The sequence below is a fragment of the Ranitomeya imitator genome, chromosome 2 (assembly GCF_032444005.1).
Source record: "Ranitomeya imitator isolate aRanImi1 chromosome 2, aRanImi1.pri, whole genome shotgun sequence".
In the NCBI taxonomy this organism is placed as follows: Eukaryota; Metazoa; Chordata; class Amphibia; order Anura; family Dendrobatidae; genus Ranitomeya; species Ranitomeya imitator.
This window is the reverse complement of record NC_091283.1, coordinates 133,402,268-133,425,571: the sequence shown is the minus strand read 5'-3', so window position 1 is coordinate 133,425,571 and position 23,304 is coordinate 133,402,268. Positions and strand designations below refer to the sequence as shown.

The window sequence follows — 23,304 nt, the reverse complement described above, 5'->3', positions numbered from 1 at the left end:
CCCAGATTGGCAGCCATTGGGGGAAGAAGGTGCCGCTGCCAGTAGCTCTGGCTCACACCTTGAACCTGGTGGTGCAGTGCTTCCTCAAAAATTATCCGGAGTTTCAAGCCCTACTCCTGAAGGTGCGAAGACTTTGCTCGCACATCCGCCGGTCGCCCGTGCACTCCAGCCATATGCTGAACCATCAACGATCGCTGAATCTTCCACAGCACCACCTAATAATCAATGTTGCAACAAGGTGGAACTCCACACTGCACATGGTTCAGAGGCTGTGCGAACAGAGGCATGCTGTAATTAATTTGTGGGAGGATACACATACACGGGCAAGCACTTGGATGGCAGACATGGAGTTGTCTGGTGTGCAGTGGTCGAAGCTACAAGACCTCTGTCAAGTCCTTCAGTGTTTTGAGGAATGCACACGGCTGGGAAGTGCAGACGACGCCATCATAAGCATGAGCATCCCACTAATGCGTCTGCTGATGCAAAGTTTGACGCACATTAAGGAGCTGGCGTCTGCAGCTGAGGAGGAGGGAAGCCTTGATGACAGTCAGCCATTGTCTGCTCAGGGAACTCTCCTGGACGAGGTGGTGGTCGAAGAGGAGGAGGATGATGGGGATGAATATTTATGGGAGGAGGATGCTTCTCAGGGGGCAATAGAAACTGGTGGCGTTGCAAGGTCAGGTACAGGGTTTTTGCGGGACATAAGTGATGTTGATTTGCAAGAAAGTGCTCCTCAACCCAGCACAAGCAGTGAATTGACACCTGGAACATTGGCCCACATTGCGGAGTATGCCTTGTGTATCCTTAAAAGGGACCCCCGCATTATCAAAATGATGACCGATGACGATTACTGGTTGGCCTGCCTCCTGGATCCACGATATAAAGGAAAATTACAAAATATCATGCCACATGAGAACCTTGAGCAAATATTGGCTACCAAACAAGCAACTCTTGTAGACTGTTTGGTTCAGGCATTCCCAGCACATAGCGGCAGTGATGGTTCTCACACAAGCTGTAGGGGGCAACATAGCAGAGGTGTTAGAGGTGCACAAATCCGAAGTGGTGTTGGACAGAGGGGTTTTATGACCAGGTTGTGGAGTGATTTCGCAATGACCGCTGACACGACAGGTCCTGACAGCATTGATTGCTGCATTTGTCCAGTATGGTTACAAACTACTTTTCCTCCCTTATCGATGTTCTCCCTCACAGTTCATTCCCCTTTGATTACTGGGCATCAAAAATAGACACCTGGCCTGAATTGGCAGAATATGCATTACAGGAGCTCGCTTGCCCTGCTGCTATGTGCTATCAGAAAGAGTCTTCAGTGCTGCTGGTTCAATACTGACCGAAAAAAGGACACGTCTGGCTACCCAGAATGTTGATGATCTAACCTTCATTAAAATGAACCAATCATGGATTTCAAATTATTTTGCCCCACCTTCCCCTGCTGACATGTAGCTTGCCGAAAAAATGTCTTGCTTTTGGCCTCCTCTTACTGACTTCTCCAATTCCTCCATTTGCAGCTGCTGAATGTCCACCATAGGCCATTTTTATACCTCCCTAAATGGGCTGACTCCACCCACAGGGCCGTGGTCACCACCTGGCGCAAGCACCCGTGCGAGTGCCGTTTGCCTGGACAGGTGGGTGTGCCCACTCTTGGGCGACGGCACTGGCACATGACCGCGTATGGCCAATAAAGGATCCTTTCCGTAAAGCATCCCCCACCCCCAACTACCTTGCCCCTCTTAACCCCTCCATCTATTACCCAGGAAAACACACCACCACGTTAATTTCTTTTTGGATAATTTGGCCACAGCGGCCATTTTATTAACAAACAAATACATAAATAACAACATGTAAACAGTAAATATATAAAACCTCGAGGGGGGGGCTCTTGGAGCTAAAAAATCTGGCTCATAATAGGCAGAGAGCCTACCCAAAATTTTTACAAAAAACACGTATTTACCCTCAGCCGTAACCACCAGCTCGAGGGCACCATGTAACCCATTTCGGGCAAACCAACCACAAAGCTCCCGAGGTAAACACCCCGTCCAGAGCCCGTACCAAAAGCCAGATCAACCCTATCAGCATCATCACCAACTCCAAGAACCCCACCCCCCGCCAACGCCACTGTGACAATAATACAGAATGCTTGCCTTCAATAAATCAACAGAAAAGAAATATAATTCAAAAGACCCCTTTTTTTTTTTTTTTTTTACCTTAAGAATTGACGAACTCGCCGATCTTGCCTAAAGCTACGTTGCCTCATAGAACCGCTAAAACAGGGAGGGTGGGAGGGACTCACTTCGCCCGTCTAAGGTAACTGATCTCCCCTTTTCCCGCACTTTCCCAAGCCCCCACCTCCCTTTTTGCATAAATCCCCACCCCAAATCCTACTCTTCCAATCCCCGGGCTCCTTTACTCAATAACACCTTTATTTTTTAAAAGAAAACCTACTGCACTGCTCCCATGGCAACGCAGTCATGTGGGGGCCTGCTTTTAGCTGCGCCCCATACAGCCCCCCCTCTTGACCGCGTATGGCCAATAAAGGATCCTTTCCGTAAAGCATCCCCCACCCCCAACTACCTTGCCCCTCTTAACCCCTCCATCTATTACCCAGGAAAACACACCACCACGTTAATTTCTTTTTGGATAATTTGGCCACAGCGGCCATTTTATTAACAAACAAATACATAAATAACAACATGTAAACAGTAAATATATAAAACCTCGAGGGGGGGGCTCTTGGAGCTAAAAAATCTGGCTCATAATAGGCAGAGAGCCTACCCAAAATTTTTACAAAAAACACGTATTTACCCTCAGCCGTAACCACCAGCTCGAGGGCACCATGTAACCCATTTCGGGCAAACCAACCACAAAGCTCCCGAGGTAAACACCCCGTCCAGAGCCCGTACCAAAAGCCAGATCAACCCTATCAGCATCATCACCAACTCCAAGAACCCCACCCCCCGCCACACACGAACAGCCCTGACCACCTCAGGCTCGTGAGTGCCCCACCACCGCCAAAGCTCTTTCAACTCCTTCCTGTAGACCGAGCGCCCATAAATCCATCCCGATCTCGTTAAGATGCACTCCATCATCCCTCCAAAAATTACCGACCCCGGCCTCCAGCTCGAAATGCCTCACGGCAATACCCCCATTCCGGGACACAAAACTCGCCACCATCCTGTTCAATTTTACCCTGGCTCTGTTAATCCCTTTATGGGAACGGGCCTCCCGCCACGTCTTCCGCGGCACAATGTCTGACCACACAGTCAGCATACCGGGAAAAGATACCCACAGCCTCAACAAGTCATAACGGATATCCCGAATGAGTTCCCTCACGGGTTTTGCCCCTAAATCATTACCCCCCAAGTGAACCACTAAAATATCCGGAGGGCGATCCAGACGGGCGGCGCGGGAGAATTCCGGCAAAAAACTACGCCACGACATACCACGAGTCCCCATCCAACGGATGATCACTGCCTCTCGGCCGAAACCCAGTTGCCTACCATTCGCACGCGCATCGGCCCGGAGGGCGCCCCAATAAACGAAAGAGTGTCCGACAATCCACGCCAAAAGAGGGGTACGACCTGAAAAACACAACCATAATTAACAATCCGCAAAGACGTCCCTCTTCACCCCGCATTGTTGATTTAATGCCGCACATAAGACAGGTAACGATTAGAACTCCATCTGCCTATTTTCTTGATCACCTCCGGCCCAAGGCCCAAACCATCGGCCTCAGATGCGGCCCCAATCCTAAAAGAATGCGAGCCGAAATTTTCCGGGTTAACACCCAGCAAACCCAAGCCCTTCTTCAAAATGGCTACAAACTGGAAACGTGACAAGAAATCCCCCTCTTGGTGTTGCAACAGAGGGCCTGACCTGACTGATGACAAATTCCAATATGCCTCTAAGCAGCGTTGCGGACACATCCCGCTACCCGCCACCCTTCCTAGCACTACTTTCTTTCCCCTACCTAGCTGATCCGTCTTTGAACGCCTTATCCAAAAGGCAACTCCCCCTTCCCAAAAAACCACATCTTCCGCCAAAAGACCACCTGACCTGTCCTTGCTCGGGGAAACCAATTCACCCAGACGCAAAGCACCAAAAAACGCTAGAGAAAAGGCCAATTGAAACAGTACCACCTCAAACTGAGATGAACAAATTACGCCCAAGGCCTCCCCTAACCGCTGCCACAACCCAAAAGAAATGGGCCTGCGCTTATCAAAAGTCGAATTACCCTTACGAAAACCTTTCAACGCCTGCCGTATAACAAAGTCCTTTGTGACGTCCCTCAATCCTTGCAACTGAAAACCAAAAGCCAAACCTGCTATAAACTTGTTTAACCTAGACACGGACCAACCCCACTCCACGACCTTACCTACCAGTGCCAATAACGCCATTGCCCTGTCGCTATCTGACTCAGCCGAGCCGCATTGAAACAACCAACTTTCCCACATGGCCCATGACGCCGCATAATCTGACCATGTCCTGTTTGACACCGAGGCTTGGATCAATCAGCCTCCCCTTCCGTAACCACCTGCCACAGATGCAAAGGACATGCTGCTCCTGCCGCCTCCGAATCTGGAGCCAAATCCCGGAATCGGTCCCACTGCAAACGAGACAAAGCATCAGCTATATTGTTCTGAACTCCTGGCACGTGCACCGCCGTAATCCATGCATTCAACTCCAAGCATCTCAGTACCAACTCCCTGACCAACCTAATTACTGGAGGGGAAGAAGAAGATAAGCTGTTAATCACGGCCACCACGCTCGAGTTATCGCAATGGAAACGTACTCGCCGATCACGAAAGCTGTCACCCCAAACAAACACTGACACCACAATCGGGAACAACTCCAACAATGCCAAATTCTTGGTGAGCCCCTTCTTTCGCCAATCCTCTGGCCACACCCCGACGCTCCATTTTCCTCCACAGTAGGCCCCATAACCAACTCCACCTGCTGCGTCTGTGTAGATCTCGCAATCAAAAGCATTCAGATCCTCCTGCTGAATAAGCGACCTGCCATTATAGCCTTCCAAAAAACGTTGCCAAACAAGAAGGTCCTCCTTATGCTCTCTACCCAAACGAATAAAATGATGAGCCGACCGAACTCCAGCCGTCGCCCTGGACAATCTGCGGCAAAATATCCTGCCCATTGGCATAATACGACAAGCAAAATTCAGGCGGCCCAGCAGCGACTGCAACTCCTTCAATGAAGTCTTCCGCAATTTTCCAATCCGACTCACCTCTCGCTTAAGCAACTCCAACTTATCATCAGGCAACCTACACTCCATTTTCTCAGAATCAATGAGAATCCCTAAGAAACTCAAGACCGTGCAGGGGCCCTCCGTTTTTCCCTGTGCCAAAGGAACACCAAACTGTCCGGCCACCCATTCCATGGTCCCAAGTAAATGACAGCACACTGCTGAATCCGGTGGACCAACAAACAAAAAATCATCCAAATAGTGAATGACAGAAGGAACGGCCGATACATCTCTCACTACCCACTCTAAAAAGGTACTGAAAGTCTCAAACAATGCACAGGAAATAGAACATCCCATAGGCAAACACCTATCCAAGTAAAAACCACCCTCCCACCAACAACCTAACAAAGGAATGCTCTGCGGGTGCACCGGCAAGAGCCTAAATGCCGACTCGATGTCCGTTTTTGCCAGCAATGCTCCAGGCCCGTACATTCGCACCCACCGAACAGCCGCATCAAACGATGTGTAAACAACGGAGCACAACTCCTCCGCAATCCCGTCATTAACCGAGGATCCTTTGGGATATGAAAGATGCTGAATTAGCCGGAACTTGTTCGGCTCCTTCTTGGGCACCACCCCAAGCGGGGAAACAATTACACCCGCCATGGGCAACGAACTAAAAGGCCCCGCCATTCTTCCCAGCTCAACCTCTTTTGCCAATTTAGCCGAAACCACCTCCGCATGCAAGCCAGCTGATCTCAAATTTTTTGTAGAAAAAGGAACAACATGCATCGGGTGAGGGATCTTAAACCCCTCAAGAAAACCGTCCCTAATAACCTCCGCCTTTTTAACATCCGGGTATCTACTTAGATAGGGGGCCATCTTTTGAACCCTCACCGGAGTCACCCCCTTGACCGCCACCCACTGATGGCTTACCACGTGATTTCTTGAAACACTTAGCGGCTCCGTGAGAGGCCCCGTTGCAATGGGAGCACACGTGTTTAAATTTACAAGTGGTGCCATACTTGCACTGGCCCTCATTAAACTGCCAGCATGTCCCAGATTTTTCCTTTGAACCCTGAGACCCGTGTCCTCCACTTTGTCCTGACTGCTGACTGCTACCCCCCCCTCCCCCCTGAAAGGACTGCCCATAACGCACCGGAGCCATCACCTTCAGCCACAACCCGATGTCTTTATGGTCCCACCTTATCTCCGGCCTCACTGCTTTTCGCTGCCTGAACTGTTCATCGTATCTCAGCCAAGCCTGGCCCCCGTAGGTACGATGCGCTTCACCAATAGCATCCAAATAACAAAACAGGCCCGAGCAATTCTCGGGGAATTTCTCCCCTATAACACTCGCTAGAATGGCAAAGGCCTGCTGCCAGTTAACGAACGTCTGAGGAATAAGGCGCCAACGCCTCTTTTCTTCCTCTTCCTTTTTGCTGTCGTCTTTCTTTCCTTTATCCAAGTTAAATTTTTCTAAAGGAAGGAGAGAGAAAATCTCTACGTATTCATCTTTCCAAATCTTTTCCTTGACTTCTTTCTTCAAATGGGTCCCCAGCGGACCCTCAAAACACACATATACCTCGCCTTTTGCCCTGTCGTCTAACTTAACGGTATCACCTTTTCCCGTTTCCGTTTGTACCGACACCGACACCCCCGCCACAGAAACAGGTGTCCCGCTACCCGAGCTCGCAATCTCGTTCGAACCCCCTGCTACGCCCCCGGCAACTGACACCCAGGCACCAGCGGGCGACGATCCCACACTGTTAGCAACTGAGCTACCCCCGCCCCCATCCAATCTACGCAAAATCTGCGACATACCCGCTAGAAGTTCTCTGACCCCCGGGACCTCATTACAGCCCCCACCCCGCTCCACCACACCCGAAACACCCGGCACTGGGGAAAGACTGGACATGTACTCACGTGGCTGCGCAGGTGCTGTGTCCCCACCAGCCGTGCTTCCTGAATCCTGCTGGTCCATTTCGTCGCGATGTTCGTTCCCGGAATCATCGCTGCCGCTCATCTGCCCCAGGCCCGCGCCCCTGGCCTCCACGTCACCAGGGGGGACCGAGACTGGCGAAGGCGACCGGTCCCTCGACCTCCTGCTGGATCTGGATCTGTCCGGCTCCGTGATTCCTCTGCCTCCAGCCGCTGGACTGTCTCCTCTGGACGCCGCTCCTGCGGCCCGACCGCGACCCGCTCCTTGCCGTGATGCCGCCGCTGTCCTGCCCGATAGTCTGCTCTGCCGTCCTGTCGCAGAGCCAGGTGCACTGGGGGGATGGGATCCGGGTGCCCCCGCCGCAATTGCGCCCGCCGCGATACTCCCCGGCTCCTGCCTGGTGGATGCTGCCGCCGCCGCTGGGCTCCTTCCCCGTCCCCCTGCTCGTGTTGCCGCCACCGCGGGAGGTGCTCCCCGGCGGGTAGAAGCTGCTGCTATCGGTGCTGTGGCGCCGCCGCGCCCTCTGCTAGGCCGCACCGGAAGTGCGGCCCTGACATCCTGTGCAGCGCCGGCGTCCTGCCGCGTCTGCACCGCTCGCCCAGCACCGCGCCGCCTCGCGCCGGCAGGGCCGCCAGGTGGATTCCTGCCGGGGGAGGGGGCGGGCAAGGTGGATCGGCCGCGTCCCCCAGCCCCCGCAGGGTCCCTGTAGGGGCTCCGCGGCCTGCGCCTGCCGCGCGGTGTAGTGTCGGGGGACAGCCTGTCTGGCGGCCTAGACCGCCTGGTTCTGCTGCCCCGGCTCCCGCTGTCCTGGCTCCCACTGCCTCCGAGCAGCCCTGTGAGCTGCTCCTCCAGCCATCCGGCCCTCCTGGAACTGGCCTCCCGACGAAGCTGAGCTACCAGGCTGTCCACAGAAGACATGGTGAGAGGGATGTGGCAGCAGGTCCACTCACTTCGCCCGTCTAAGGTAACTGATCTCCCCTTTTCCCGCACTTTCCCAAGCCCCCACCTCCCTTTTTGCATAAATCCCCACCCCAAATCCTACTCTTCCAATCCCCGGGCTCCTTTACTCAATAACACCTTTATTTTTTAAAAGAAAACCTACTGCACTGCTCCCATGGCAACGCAGTCATGTGGGGGCCTGCTTTTAGCTGCGCCCCATACAGCCCCCCCTCTGGGTCCCTCATAGTACAATGAAGTGTCTCTGACGGTGGTGGTGCACAACCAACGTCAGACACACCGTCGTAATATGAGGGGCCCTGTGCCAGTACCACCGCCCATGAGAGAGTGTTCCCCCCCAACTCGAACAGTGCTCTACCCCTTGCAATACTTACCTCTCCCTGCTCCACCACTGTGTAGTCTGTGCTGTTAAATCCTTCAATGGCACTGCCAATAAAAATTTGTTGAAATGATAGATGATAGTTAAAATATACAGGGGCCCTGGCCTCCATTTAGACCAGTTAATACTTTGCGCCTACTACCACTGTCTGCTACTCAGCAGAGGAGACCACCCCAGTACCTAGCTATGCCGCCCGTTTATTCCTGTTACCAATTTTGAACTGCATTTAGCCTACTTTAGTATTTGGGCCTACTAACTGTGTCTGACACTTATTACAGTTGTCCTCCACTGAACAAAGCAATGCCGCCTGTTTAGTCCTGTTACCGCCAAATAGAGGTGGAGCCGCATATTCATTACTGTAATGAGCGGTAACCGTGACCGCTCACTACAGGAAGAAAATGCGGCGCCGGGGAACAGACGTGCAGCGACGGCGCCAGGAGCAGGTAAGTATGACGTATGACGGGGGCAGTGTGCGATACTCACCTGTTCCTCGTTCCACCATCTGTGTCTTACGCTCAGGTCAGAGGGCGCGGTGACGTGATTAGTGTGTGCCGCCCTCTTCCTGAATGTCGGCGCAGAGGATGGGAAGAACGGGAAAGGTGAGTATAGCAAGTGCCGGGGGCCTGAGAGGTGAGTATGTAATTTTTTTTTTTTTTTTTTTTTTAATCACAGCATATGGGGCAAATGTCTGTATGGAGCATCTTATGTGGCCATGTGCAGCATTATATGGGGGTAAATATCTGTATGGGGCATCTTATCCGGCCATCTGCAGCATTATATGGGGGCAAATATCTGTATGGGCATCTTATGTGGCCATGTGCAGCATGATATGGGGGCAAATATCTGTATGGGGTATCTGTATGGGGCCATGTGCAGCATTATATGGGGGCAAATATCTGTATGGGGCATCTTATGTGGCCATGTGCAGCATGATATGGGGGCAAATATTTGTATGGGCATCTTATGTGGCCATGTGCAGCATGATATGGGGGCAAATATCTGTATGGGGCCATGTGCAGCATTATATGGGGGCAAATATCTGTTTGGGGCATCTGTATGGGGCCATGTTCAGCATTATATGGGGCAAATATCTGTATGGGGCATCTTATGTGGCCATGTGCAGCATGATATGGGGGCAAATATCTGTATGGGCCATCTGTATGGGGCCATGTGCAGCATTATATGGGGCATCTTATGTTGCCATGTGCAGCATGATATGGGGGCAAACATCTGTATGGGGCATCTGTATGGGGCCATGTGCAGCATTATATGGGGGCAAATATCTGTATAGGGCATCTTATGGGGTCATAATCAACATTTGTGGAGCATTATACGGGGCAAATATCTGTATGGAGCATCTTATGTGGCTATGTGCAGCATTATATGGGGGTAAATGTCTGTATGGAGCATCTTATGGGGCCATAATCCACATTTGTGGAGCATTATATGGGGCAAATGTCTGTATGGAGCATATTGTGGGGTCATAATCAACATTTGTGCAGCATTATATGGGGCATATTTTAATATGGAGCATCTTATGGAGCCCATCATAAACTTTATGGAGCATTATATGGGGCTCCTGATTCAATATGGATATTCAAAAACACTTAACCTACTGATGTCTCAATTAATTTTACTTTTATTGGTATCTATTTTTATTTTTGACATTTACCGGTAGCTGCTGCATTTTCCACCCAAGGCTAATTCTCGAGTCATTACGTTTTCCCAGTTTTTGTGGCAAAATAAGGGGGCCGGCTTACACTCGGGTTGGCTTATACTCGAGTATATACGGTAATTAAAAAACCCAACCAAACTTCTACATCCTTTTCGTTGCTATTTTGAAACTGTGACTGAGATTTTTGTTGCTTCAGCTGGACTACTGGTAAGATGTCATGAAACTTGAGCGACACAAAGTTCTCATCAATCATTACATTTCTGATTATTGTGACCTTGCTCATTCCTGGAGTCTTTCAATGTTTGTTTGAGGGATTTCATCCATTCTTCCTTGGAAAATTCTTCCAGCTCTGCTAGATTCCTGGGTCATCTTGCATGCACTGCTATGTGGAGGTCTAGCCAAAGATTTTCAATGATGTTCAGAAGAAGACGACGCGAAACGGGCGTTGGGGTTTGCCCTTGTCCAACACTAGGTAATACTTATCACACACGTGTACTCTGCTATTCCTATGGTATCTGCTGATGCTATTTATGAGTTATGAGGATGGTTTGATCTTACTGTCTATATGGTATCTACAATATTCACTTTTATCTATGCAATGTCTTCACTAGGCTACATAATGTGTGGATTGTTAGCACCAATATTTATGATCCTACATAGGTCTTTCCTCTACCTTAGTACCAGTTAATATTTATAAATCTATATTGTCTGGTGTCATATTGTCGTAGCGGGCTATTAATTTATGTCTTACAAGTATACAAGTTGCCCCTAATGAGGTGAGCATTTAGATCAGGTTGTACAGTTCTATTAGCAACCAATGTTTCCAGCTGAAAATCTACGTTTGTCACCAAAGTTTCTCTAAGTCTGCATGCACGATCCCTGTGATGGGGCCTGAACGAAGGACTTACCGGCCTTAACCCGGTCACTGATGAGGCTGATTGATCATTCGTTCAGATGTTTGGATCCTGGACTAGACACCTGAAGTGTAGTTTTAGATTGACATGGTAGCAGGAGGTCACAGCAGATGCCTTTGGGGGGAATCCAACTCTGCATCCAACAGTAGTTGTCCCCTCAAAGTAATTAATTAATTTCCTCTAACAGGAGTCACAGGAACAGGTACATGTTTCTCCAGTACTCTGGTCAGTTTCTGGAACACACTGAACTCTGAGCTCCCAGGATGGCAGTAAAGCGTCCTACTCCAGTCAGCTCTCTGGTCAAACTGGAAAACACCATGAGGTCTGCAATAGTCTATTCAAGAGGCAACAGTGACCTCTTGTGGCCGGAGTCCAATACTGGACAATGTCTATTCATTACCACAGGGGTCCCCAACCCGTAGCTCGCGAGCCACATGTGGCTCGCCTGCTCCTGATATGTGGTTCGCCGACGGTCACAGAAAAAAAGTCCCCAAGGAGCCGCCCCACTGCCTGTAATACCCGCCCAGGGCTGGCGTCAGCACCTGGGCAAGTGCCGGGGCACTGAGCAGACAGGGGGCCCACTTGCAGCCTGGGACACTGCTATGGTGCCGGCCCCCGAGAGTGGACCCCCCCGCCTGCTGCGGGCCCTGGCATTTGCAATACCTACCTCTCCCGGTTCCAGTGCTGCAGCGTCTTCCATCCTCTGACTGTGACGTTCAGGTCAGAGGGCGCGATGATGTCACCAGTGTGCGCCCTCTGCCTGAGCAATCACAGCACAGAGAGCAGGAAGACGCTGAGGAGTCCAGAGCAGAGCAGCGACAAGCAGCGAGAGGTGAGTATTTCATTTTTTTTAATATTTGGAGCAATATATGGGACCATCAGAAGGGGCCCTTATATGGAGCATTATATGGGGTTAATTCTATATGGAGCATCTTATGGGGCCAATTTAATATGGAGCATCTTATGGGGCCAATTCTATATGGAGCTTCTTAATGGCACCAATTCTATATGGAGCTTCTTAACCCCTTCCCGACCCATGACGCCACGTAGGCGTCATGAAAGTCGGTGCCAATCCGACCCATGACGCCTATGTGGCGTCATGGAAAGATCGCGTCCCTGCAGATCGGGTGAAAGGGTTAACTCCCATTTCACCCGATCTGCAGGGACAGGGGGAGTGGTAGTTTAGCCCAGGGGGGGTGGCTTCACCCCCTCGTGGCTACGATCGCTCTGATTGGCTGTTGAAAGTGAAACTGCCAATCAGAGCGATTTGTAATATTTCACCTATTATAACGGGTGAAATATTACAATCCAGCCATGGCCGATGCTGAAATATCATCGGCCATGGCTGGAAATACTAATGTGCCCCCACCCCACCCCACCGATCGCCCCCCCAGCCCCCCGATCTGGCCGGTACACTGCTCCGGCTCCGCTCCCCCCGGTGCTCTTGTCCGCTCCCCCCATGCTCCAATCACCCCCCCGTGCTCCAATCACCCCCCCTGCACTCCGATCCACCCCCCCCCCGGTGCTCCGATCTACCCCCCCGTGCTCCATTCCAGCCCCCCCGTGCTCCGTTCCACGCCCCCCAAGCTCCGTTCCACCCCTCCCGCGCTCCGATTCCCCCCCGTGGTCCCCCCCCACCCCATCATACTTACCGATCCAGCCGGGGTCCCGTCCGTCTTCTCCCTGGGCGCCGCCATCTTCCAAAATGGCGGGCGCATACGCAGTGCGCCCGCCGAATCTGCCGGCCGGCAGATTCGTTCCAAAGTGCATTTTGATCACTGAGATAGATTATATCTCAGTGATCAAAATAAAAAAAAATAATAAATGACCCCCCCCCTTTGTCACCCCCATAGGTAGGGACAATAAAAAAATAAAGAAATTTTTTTTTTTCCACTAATGTTAGAATAGGGGTAGGGGTAGGGTTAGGGCTAGGGGTAGGGTTTCGGTATGTGCACACGTATTCTGGTCCTCTGCGGATTTTTCCGCTGCGGATTTGATAAATCCGCAGTGCTAAACCGCTGCGGATTTATGGCGGATTTACCGCGGTTTTTCTGCGCATTTCACTGCGGTTTTACAACTGCGATTTTCTATTGGAGCAGTTGTAAAACCGCTGCGGAATCCGCACAAAGAAGTGACATGCTGCGGAATGTAAACCGCTGCGTTTCCGTGCAGTTTTTCCGCAGCATGGGCACAGCGATTTTTGTTTCCCGTAGGTTTACATTGAACTGTAAACTCATGGGAAACTGCTGCGGATCCGCAGCGTTTTCCGCAGCGTGTGCACATACCTTTAGAATTAGGCTATGTGCACACTGTGCGGATTTGGCTGCGGATTGGCCGCTGCGGATTCGCAGCAGTGTTCCATCAGGTTTACAGTACCATGTAAACATATGAAAAAACAAATCCGCTGTGCCCATGGTGCGGAAAATACCGCGCGGAAACGCTGCGTTGTATTTTCCGCAGCATGTCAATTCTTTGTGCGGATTCCGCAGCGTTTTACACCTGTTCCTCAATAGGAATCCGCAGGTAAAATCCGCACAAAAAACACTGGAAATCCGCGGAAAATCCGCAGGTAAAACGCAGTGCCTTTTACCCGCCGATTTTTCAAAAATGGTGCGGAAATATCTCACACGAATCCGCAACGTGGGCACATAGCCTTAGGGTTAGGGTTGGAATTAGGGTTGTGGTTAGGGTTGTGATTAGGGTTATGGCTACAGTTGGGATTAGGGTTAGGGGTGTGTTGGGGTTAGTGTTGGAGTTAGAATTGAGGGGTTACCACTGTTTAGGCACATCAGGGGTCTCCAAACGCAACATGGCGCCACCATTGATTCCAGCCAATCTCGGATTCAAAAAGTCAAATGGGGCTCCCTCACTTCCGAGCCCTGACGTGTGCCCAAACAGTGGTTTACCCCCACATATGGGGTACCAGCATACTCAGGACAAACTGCGCAACAATTACTGGGGTCCAATTTCTCCTGTTACCCTTGTGAATCAAAAAAAATGCTTGCTAAAACATAATTTTTGAGGAAAGAAAAATGATTTTTTATTTTCACGGCTCTGCGTTGTAAACGTCTGTGAAGCACTTGGGGGTTCAAAGTGCTCACCACATATCTAGATAAGTTCCTTGGGGGGTCTAGTTTCTAAAATGGGGTCACTTGTGGGGGTTTCTACTGTTTAGGCACACCAGGGGCTCTGCAAACGCAACGTGACACCCGCAGACCATTCCATCAAAGTCTGCATTTCAAAAGTCACTACTTCCCTTCTGAGCCCCGACGTGTGCCCAAACAGTGGTTTACCCCCACTCATGGGGTATCAGCGTACTCAGGAGAAACTGGACAACAACTTTTGGGGTCCAATTTCTCCTGTAACCCTTGGGAAAATAAAAAATTCTGGGCTAAATAATTATTTTTGAGGAAAGAAAACGTATTTATTATTTTCACGGCTCTGCATTCTAAACTTCTATGAAGCACTTGGGGGTTCAAAGTGCTCACCACACATCTAGATAAGTTCCTTTGGGGGTCTAGTTTCCAAAATGGGGTCACTTGTGGGGGGTTTTTACTGTTAAGCCACATCAGGGGCTCTGCAAACGCAACGTGACGCCCACAGAGCATTCCATCAAAGTCTGCATTTCAAAACGTCACTACTTTACTTCCGAGCCTCGGCATGTGCCCAAACAGTGGTTTACCCCCACATATGGGGTATCGGCGTACTCAGGAGAAACTGGACAACAACTTTTGGGGTCCAATTTCTTCTGTAACCCTTGGGAAAATAAAAAATTCTGGGCTAAATAATTATTTTTGAGGAAAGAAAACGTATTTATTATTTTCACGGCTCTGCATTATAAACTTCTATGAAGCACTTGGGGGTTCAAAGTGCTCACCACACATCTAGATAAGTTCCTTTGGGGGTCTAGTTTCCAAAATGGGGTCACTTGTGGGGGGTTTCTACTGTTAAGCCACATCAGGGGCTCTGCAAACGCAACGTGACGCCCATAGAGCATTCCATCAAAGTCTGCATTTCAAAACGTCACTACACTTCCGAGCCCCGGCATGTGCCCAAACAGTGATTTACCCCCACATATGGGGTATCAGCGTACTCAGGAGAAACTGGACAACAACTTTTGGGGTCAAATTTCTCCTGTTACCCTTGGGAAAATAAAAAATTGCAGGCTAAAAGATCATTTTTGAGAAAATAATTTTTTATTTTTATTTTCATGGCTCTGCGTTATAAACTTCTGTGAAGCACTTGGGGGTTCAAAGTCCTCACCACACATCTAGATTAGTTCCTTTGGGGGTCTAGTTTCCAAAATTGTGTCATTTCTGGGGGATCTCCAATGTTTAGGCACACAGGGCTCTCCAAACGTGACATGGTGTCCGCTAATGATTGGAGCTAATTTTCCATTTAAAAAGCCAAATGGCGTGCCATCCCTTCCGAGCCCTGCCGTGCACCCAAACAGTAGTTTACCCCCACATATGGGGTATCAGCGTACTCAGGACAAACTGGACAACAATATTTGGGGTCCAATTTCTCCTATTATCCTTGGCAAAATAGGAAATTCCAGGCTAAAAAATCATTTTTGAGGAAAGAAAAATTATTTTTTATTTTCATGGCTCTGCGTTATAAACTTCTGTGAAGCACCTGGGGGTTTAAAGTGCTCAATATGCATCTAGATAAGTTCCTTGGGGGGTCTAGTTTCCAAAATGGGGTCACTTGTGGGGGAGCTCCAATGTTTAGGCACACAGGGGCTCTCCAAACGCGACATGGTGTCCGCTAACAATTGGAGCTAATTTTCCATTCAAAAAGTCAAATGGCGCGCCTTCCCTTCCGAGCCCTGCCGAGTGCCCAAACAGTGGTTTACCCCCACATATGAGGTATCGACGTACTCGGGAGAAATTGCCCAACAAATTTTATGATCCATTTTATCCTACTGCCCATGTGAAAATGAAAAAATTGAGGCGAAAAATTTTTTTTTTGTTAAAAAAAAGTACTTTTTCATTTTTACAGATCAATTTGTGAAGCACCTGAGGGTTTAAAGTGCTCACTATGCATCTAAATAAGTTCCTTGGGGGGTCTAGTTTCCAAAATGGGGTCACTTGTGGGGGAGCGCCAATGTTTAGGCACACAGGAGCTATCCAAACGCGACATGGTGTCCGCTAAAGAGTGGAGCCAATTTTTGATTCAAAAAGTCAAATGGCGCTCCTTCCCTTCCAAGCCCTGCCGTGCGCCCAAACAGTGGTTTACCCCCACATATGAGGTATCAGCGTACTCAGGACAAATTGGACAACAACTTTCGTGGTTCAGTTTCTCCTTTTACCATTGGGAAAATAAAAAAAATTGTTGCTAAAAGATAATTTTTGTGACTAAAAAGTTAAATGTTCATTTTTTCCTTCCATGTTGCTTCTGCTGCTGTGAAGCACCTGAAGGGTTAATAAACTTCTTGAATGTGGTTTTGAGTACCTTGAGGGGTGCAGTTTTTAGAATGGTGTCACTTTTGGGTATTTTCAGCCATATAGACCCCTCAAACTGACTTCAAATGTGAGGTGGTCCCTAAAAAAAATGGTTTTGTAAATTTCGTTGTAAAAATGACAAATCGCTGGTCAAATTTTAACCCTTAACTTCCTAACAAAAAAAAATTTTGTTTCCAAAATTGTGCTGATGTAAAGTAAACATGTGGGAAATGTTATTTATTAACTATTTTGTGTCACATATCTCTCTGGTTTAACAGAATAAAATTTCAAAATGTGAAAATCGCGAAATTTTCAAAATTTTCGCCAAATTTCCGTTTTTATCACAAATAAACGCAGAATTTATTGACCTAAATTTACCACTAACATGAAGCCCAATATGTCACGAAAAAACAATCTCAGAACCGCTAGGATCCGTTGAAGCGTTCCTGAGTTATTACCTCATAAAGGGACACTGGTCAGAATTGCAAAAAACGGCAAGGTCTTTAAGGTCAAAATAGGCTGGGTCATGAAGGGGTTAATGGTGCCAATTCTACATTGAGCATCTTATGGGAAAAGATTCTATATGGAGCTTCTTAATGGGGCCAATTCTATATGGAGCATCTTATGTGGCCAATTCTACATGGAGCATCTTATGGGGCCAATTATATATGGAGCTTCTTAGTGGGGCCAATTTAATATGGAGCATCTTATGGGGCCAATTCTACATGGAGCACCTTATGGGGCCAATTCTATATGGAGCTTCGTAATGGGGCCAATTCTATATGGAGCTTCTTAATGGGGCCAATTTAATATGGAGCATCTTATGGGGCCAATTCTATATGGAGCTTCGTAATGGGACCAATTCTATATGGAGCTTCTTAATGGGGCCAATTTAATATGGAGCATCTTATGGGGCCAATTCTATATGGAGCTTCGTAATGGGACCAATTCTATATGGAGCTTCTTAATGGGGCCAATTTAATATGGAACATCTTATGGGGCCAATTATATATGGAGCTTATTAATGGGGCCAATTCTATATAGAGCTTCTTAATGGGGTCAATTTTATATGGAGCATCTTATGGGGCCAATTCTATATGGAGCATCTTATGGGGTCAATTCTATATGGAGCTTCTTAATGGGGCCAATTCTACATGGAGCATCTTATGGGGCCAATTCTATATGGAGCTTCTTAAAGGGGCCAATTCTATATGGAGCTTCTTATGGGGCCAATTCTATATGGAGCTTCTTAATGGGGCCAATTCTACATGGAGCATCTTATGGGGCCAATTCTATATGGAGCTTCTTAAAGGGGCCAATTCTATATGGAGCTTCTTAATGGGGTCAATTCTATATGGAGCTTCTTAATGGGGTCAATTCTATATGGAGCATCTTATGGGGCCAATTCCATATGGAGCAGTATATGGGGCCAATAATATATGAAGCATCTTATGGGACTGTTAAAGGGTATTGACTTTTAAGATTGCTACTTCCAATAGGTGGCACTAGTTCAAGTCCTCTTTGACTAAGCAATTTGCATAACAATAAAGTAAAATACATAAGGATAGAGTGAAAGTGAAAATCTGCATGTTATTATTTGTGCCTTCTCTAGGTTTTTCTATGACTTTATCTGCAATGTGGCTCTCGACCAACTTTCATAGCGGAATGTGGCTCTCAAGGTAAGAAAGGTTGGGGATCCCTGCATTACCATATCACAGCTCTGGTAGACCGCTTAGTAGTAGTACAGCAATATGGAAATTCTTTAGATCTTCCCCAATGCCCCATAGGCGCCCAACAATTTCTAGTGTATTTGTTGTGTTATCAATCATGCATATCTTGGCCCTTAGCTTAGACTGATACAGTTTTCTCTTTTAATGGAACTTATTACTAAGATTTATGCTATCATGTATTTTCTGCAGCTGTTCCCACATTCTTTTGCAGTTTCAGATTTACATACATGCACAATCTAATTATCATCTATACTGAGGGAGATGGGGCTTTGTGCTTTTTGATCCTTCTCTACCCAGTCTTCTGGTAGTGGGTCAGGTCTAGACTCATGTGTGATTTTGCACATACCTTCTCTTATCAGCAGCGTCTTTACCTTGAATTTCCAGGATTGGTAGCTCTGGTTAGTCAGATTTGAAACTGTGAACTTCATAGTTGCTTCTGGTGACAATCTTTGCTTTTTCTTAGTAGACTGTTGTTCTCTCTCCTCTAGGGTGTTCTCTGGGTGTTTGGGTTTCTGGCTCTCTGGGCCCATAACCTGTTGGCAGCGGATTATTCTCTGTACTGTCCAGCCGTTCAAAGTGAATATATATTTATTCAGGAACAAAGATAACACCGCTTACAACTGGTATTTATTATAACTTAGGATCTTAGCATCTTGTCTGTCAGCTTGAAAAGTGAAAGTAAAATGTGCTCCAGCCACACACATAGTGAGCAGGAACTTCATGTTGTTGTTTTATTTAACAATGCATTATTGGCAATATAACACTTTTTCTGGAGACAGAAACTCAAGAAAGGCCGTACTGGGCCTCTGGCTCTTAGGGGAGGCCGCCATGACAGGGTGACGTGGGACAGTAGGGAGCTCTTAGGAAGGTTGAGGGGTTATGGGGTTAACAGGAGTTGAGGGGAGGGTCGGAGTTTTTTGAATTTGAAAAGGAAGGAGGGGTCGGAGACAGGGCAAGGGGGGGACTTTATAAAAGGGGGTGGCCACGTGAGGGGGGAACCATTTGGGTACTCACCAGCCACAGAAGAGAAGCTCCGTTGTACCCAAGCGATGGACGTCGAGGCCTTGCTTCAGCAGCTCCGGGTGGAAGCAGCCGCCCAAGGGACAGATTGGCTGCAGGCTTCAGTGAACAGCCTGCTTCAGGGGTCGGTAGCCGGAGCCTCCATCGCCCCTCCAGCAGGACTCCGGCCGCGGAGGTCCCGTCCTCCGGCGCGCCTTAGTCCTGAGGCTACCCCCCGGGTCTGGCGCTGCATACGGAGCCCCTCCAGGGACCCTCCAGCCAGGGCCGGTGGACGCGTCCCCCCTGCTCCCCGCCCGCAGGCTGGGAGGAATCCATCCAACAGGCGGGACCTACAACAGGGGCCGGGTTCCCCCCCCCCCCCCCGTGGCACAGAGGCAACGGAATACGGGACCAGGAGCGGCGGGTGTCGGCGTCCCTGCAGGCCCCGATCGGCGTGGTGGAGCACGAGGAGCCAGGGGGCGGGCCCCTGTGCGGCGATGACCCAGCGGCCGGCAGCCGGCCGGCCTGTCTCCCAGCACGCCGGATGGTGCGGTGCATCGAGGATCTTCAGCCCAGGGGGCGGCTCCGGTGAGCAGCGGGCAGCGTTCGGCTGCTTCGGTCGGCAGCGCTGCAGCGGCGCCACTCACCCGGGACTTCATTCAAGGTGGCGCCGCTGCAGGAAGTGTGGCACCACATGCCAGAAGTCTCCGGCAAGATGGCGCCGGATCTGGGAGCCCAGCGCCTGCGCACCAGCACCAAGGACTTCACCAAGATGGCGGCGCCCTGTGGAGACCTCCCCAAGATGGCGGCGCCCTGCAGATTACGGCGGCAGCTCCGAGGGGCCCAGCAATTCTTGCCGGTTCGCCTGCTTCTGGCGGTGGGCAGCCGGTGAGGCAGGTTGACCCGGGAGCTGCGGAGCCACCAGCAGACGGAGCCAGCATGGGACCAGCGCGCCTTCGTCAGGACCCAGGACCTTCGGCTGCTGGGTTCACAGCGCCCAGGCAGCCAGGTGAGAGCCAGCAACTTACTAACTTTAACCCCTCCGTAGCTCCCAGTGAGAGTAGGGAACTGGAGTCATTTATGGGGGGGGGCTAGCGGGGGGATGGGCCTAATATTACATGGCCTTAGAGATTTAGCCAGAATATGGTATGGGGGCCCTCAAGGGGGAAGGTCACCTGCAGCGGCGTGGTTAGGAATCGCGGAAGGGCCAGCGGGGATAGGGGGGTTAACAAGGTCTGAGGTAGTGCCGCAGTGTGGGGGCCAGGGTACAGCGGTCTCAGCTGCATCAGGGGGGGGCGGTAGTGAAGCAGGAAGGGGGACGGAGTCAGCCGACGCGGGAGGCCATAGTGAAGGGGCTAGCAAAGATAAGGAAAATGAGGAGACGGTGCGTTTGGATGATTCCGCTAGGAGCGAAGTATACGTATGTTTTGAGGGACCGCTGGGGTCACATTTGAGGGAGGAGGTGAAGGAAAAGATCTGGAAGGGGGATTACGTAGATATTTTCTCATTATTACCGTTGGAAAGATTTAATCTGGATAGGTTAAGAAGAGACGATGCCAAAAAAGATGACGAGGAGAGGAGGAGGTACCGTCTGATCCCTCGTTCATTTTCTAATTGGTTACAGGCGTTTGCTATATTAGCGAGTGTGATTGGCGAAAAGGCACCCGAAAATTATTCGGGACTTTTTTGCTATATGGACGCAATTGGGGAGGCTTATAGGGTATATGGCGGATTAGGATGGTTAAGGTACGACGAGCAGTTCAGGCAGTGCAAAGCGGTACGACCAGGTATACGTTGGGATCATAAGGATATAGCGTTATGGATGAGAGTTATGGCACCGGTTAGAGCGAATCAGGGAACCCAGCCATTTCAAGGGGGCGCCGGGAGTTCAGGACAGTCAGGACACTCGGTCGCAATGCAGAAGGGACTGTGTTTCTCCTTTAATGAGGGGACATGTAGGTTCGGCAGCAAGTGCAAGTTCAAGCACGAATGCTCAAGTTGTGGGGGCACTCACGGGGCGGCTAGATGTTTCAGAGGGGGAAAAACAAGAGGGGGAGACGGTGCTGAAAAAAGGGGAGACACCGGTGCGGCTGGACGCGATGGAAGTTTATTTAAATAGATACCCAGATGTAGCAGCAGCGTCACTTTTACGGGAAGGTTTTGGTCATGGTTTTAAAATTCCGTTTATTGAGCATGATGTTTGTTTGTTAAGAAAGAATCTAAAATCGGCACTGCAGTTTCCTAGCATTGTTTCTGAAAAATTGAAAAAAAGAGGTTGATTTGGGTAGGATGGCTAGACCTTTTCCAACGGCTCCAATTAGTAATTTGAGGGTGTCACCGCTAGGAGTGGTTCCGAAGAAGGAGCCTAACAAATTTAGGCTTATTCACCATTTATCCTTCCCAAAATGTCTGTCCGTAAACGACGGTATTGATCCTCAACTGTGTGCAGTTTCTTACATGTCTTTCGATGTAGCAATGAATCTGGTACGGTTGTGTGGTAGGGGAGCTTTGATTGCAAAAACGGATATTGAGGCGGCGTTTCGCCTGTTACCAGTGCACCCGGAGAGCATGCACCTGTTAGGCTGTTTTTGGGACGGAGGTTTTTTCATTGATCTTTGTCTTCCCATGGGCTGTTCGCTATCATGCGCCTATTTTGAAGCGTTCAGTACATTCTTGGAATGGGTTGTTAAGGATGTATCTGGTTTAAATTCTTGTTTGCATTATCTTGACGATTTCTTGTTTGTAGGCCCGCCACAGTCCGCGGTTTGCTCGATTCTACTGCACACGATGGAGAGGGTAGCAAAAGGTTTCGGAGTTCCGTTAGCGGCTGATAAAACTGTCGGGCCAGTGACGACACTGAGTTTTCTAGGCATAGAAATTGATACTGTTGCAATGGAATGTAGATTGCCTGATGACAAGTTAGTTGCTTTTCGGGAGGAAGTTAGAAAGGCAAGTACACGGCGCAAGATAACGCTACACGATTTGCAATCTTTATTGGGCAAGCTGAACTTTGCTTGCAGAATTATGCCAATGGGCCGCGCATTTTGTCGCCGTTTGTCTTTGGCGACGGTGGGGGTAAAGTCTCCCCTACATTTCATCAGATTGACTAAGGAGTTGAAACAGGATTTGAAGGTGTGGGCTCTTTTCTTAGAGGAATACAATGGCAGATCCATTTGGATTCAGACAGTTGAAAATGCGGTAGATCTAGGTTTTTTCATTAGCATGATTGAAAAGCGGGGTGTCAATTTGCGGTATGGCGGTCAGGCGTTGGTGGCGGAGTGGCCACTCAATTGGCGTGAACGAGGGTTGTTACAAAACCGGATCCTACTACATTTATTTCCTCGAGTAGTGGCGTTGTCAGTGTGGGGTGAGACAGTGATGAATAAAAAGATCTGTTTTTCTTGCGAGCATGCGAGTGTCGTGGAAGCCATCAATACGTTATCTGCAGCGTCTCCAGAAGTCGTTAGGGTACTGCAGCACCTGGTTTTCTTGGGCCTAAAGCTTAATTTGAGGATTGTAGCGGATTGCAAGGCAACTGAGCCTACTAATGCTGATGATGTCCTTTTCCATTCACAGTGGGATCAGTCTCAGGGGCCGAGGCATTACTTGGACTCAGCGTGCCGGGAATGTCCAGCGGAGCTGTGGAACCTGCCTTTAGGGCCGTGATGGATCTATTTGCTAGATCGCTGTCAGAAAGGTCTTGGCTGCAGTATGAGCAGGCCTGGAGTACTTGGGAAAATTAGAAGGTGTCTTACGGGTCCGGTATGGACGACGAGAGCAGGCTGTTGTTGCTAGTAGGGCATGTGTGGGAATCGGGTTGGTCGGTGTCCAAAGTGAGTAAGTTTCTAGCTGGTTCAGCATTTGGTTTTAAGGCTAGAGGTTTACAGGATGAGACTAAATCATTTATGGTGGTGCAAGTGGTAAAGGGCTTGAAAAAAGGGCAGAAGTCGTTCGACGGCAGACGACCAGTCTCCTTTGAGGTGCTGTTAACAATTGGAAGGCAATTACGTGTGGTTTGTTTTTCGGATTGGGAGGTAATTTTATTCCAAGCG

General features: G+C 49.4%; 1 protein-coding gene across 3 annotated transcripts in view; it reads left to right on the top strand.

The window, feature by feature from the left end:
* The window catches only part of ITGB1BP2 (integrin subunit beta 1 binding protein 2), a 75,212-nt gene that overhangs the window by 11,579 nt on the left and 40,329 nt on the right, over window positions 1-23,304 (top strand). For all 3 annotated transcript variants that reach the window (XM_069747272.1, XM_069747271.1, XM_069747270.1), the window contains exon 2: window positions 18,136-18,202. In XM_069747272.1, the coding sequence (XP_069603373.1) occupies window positions 18,136-18,202 (67 nt within the window). The remainder of the gene's footprint in view (window positions 1-18,135; window positions 18,203-23,304) is intronic.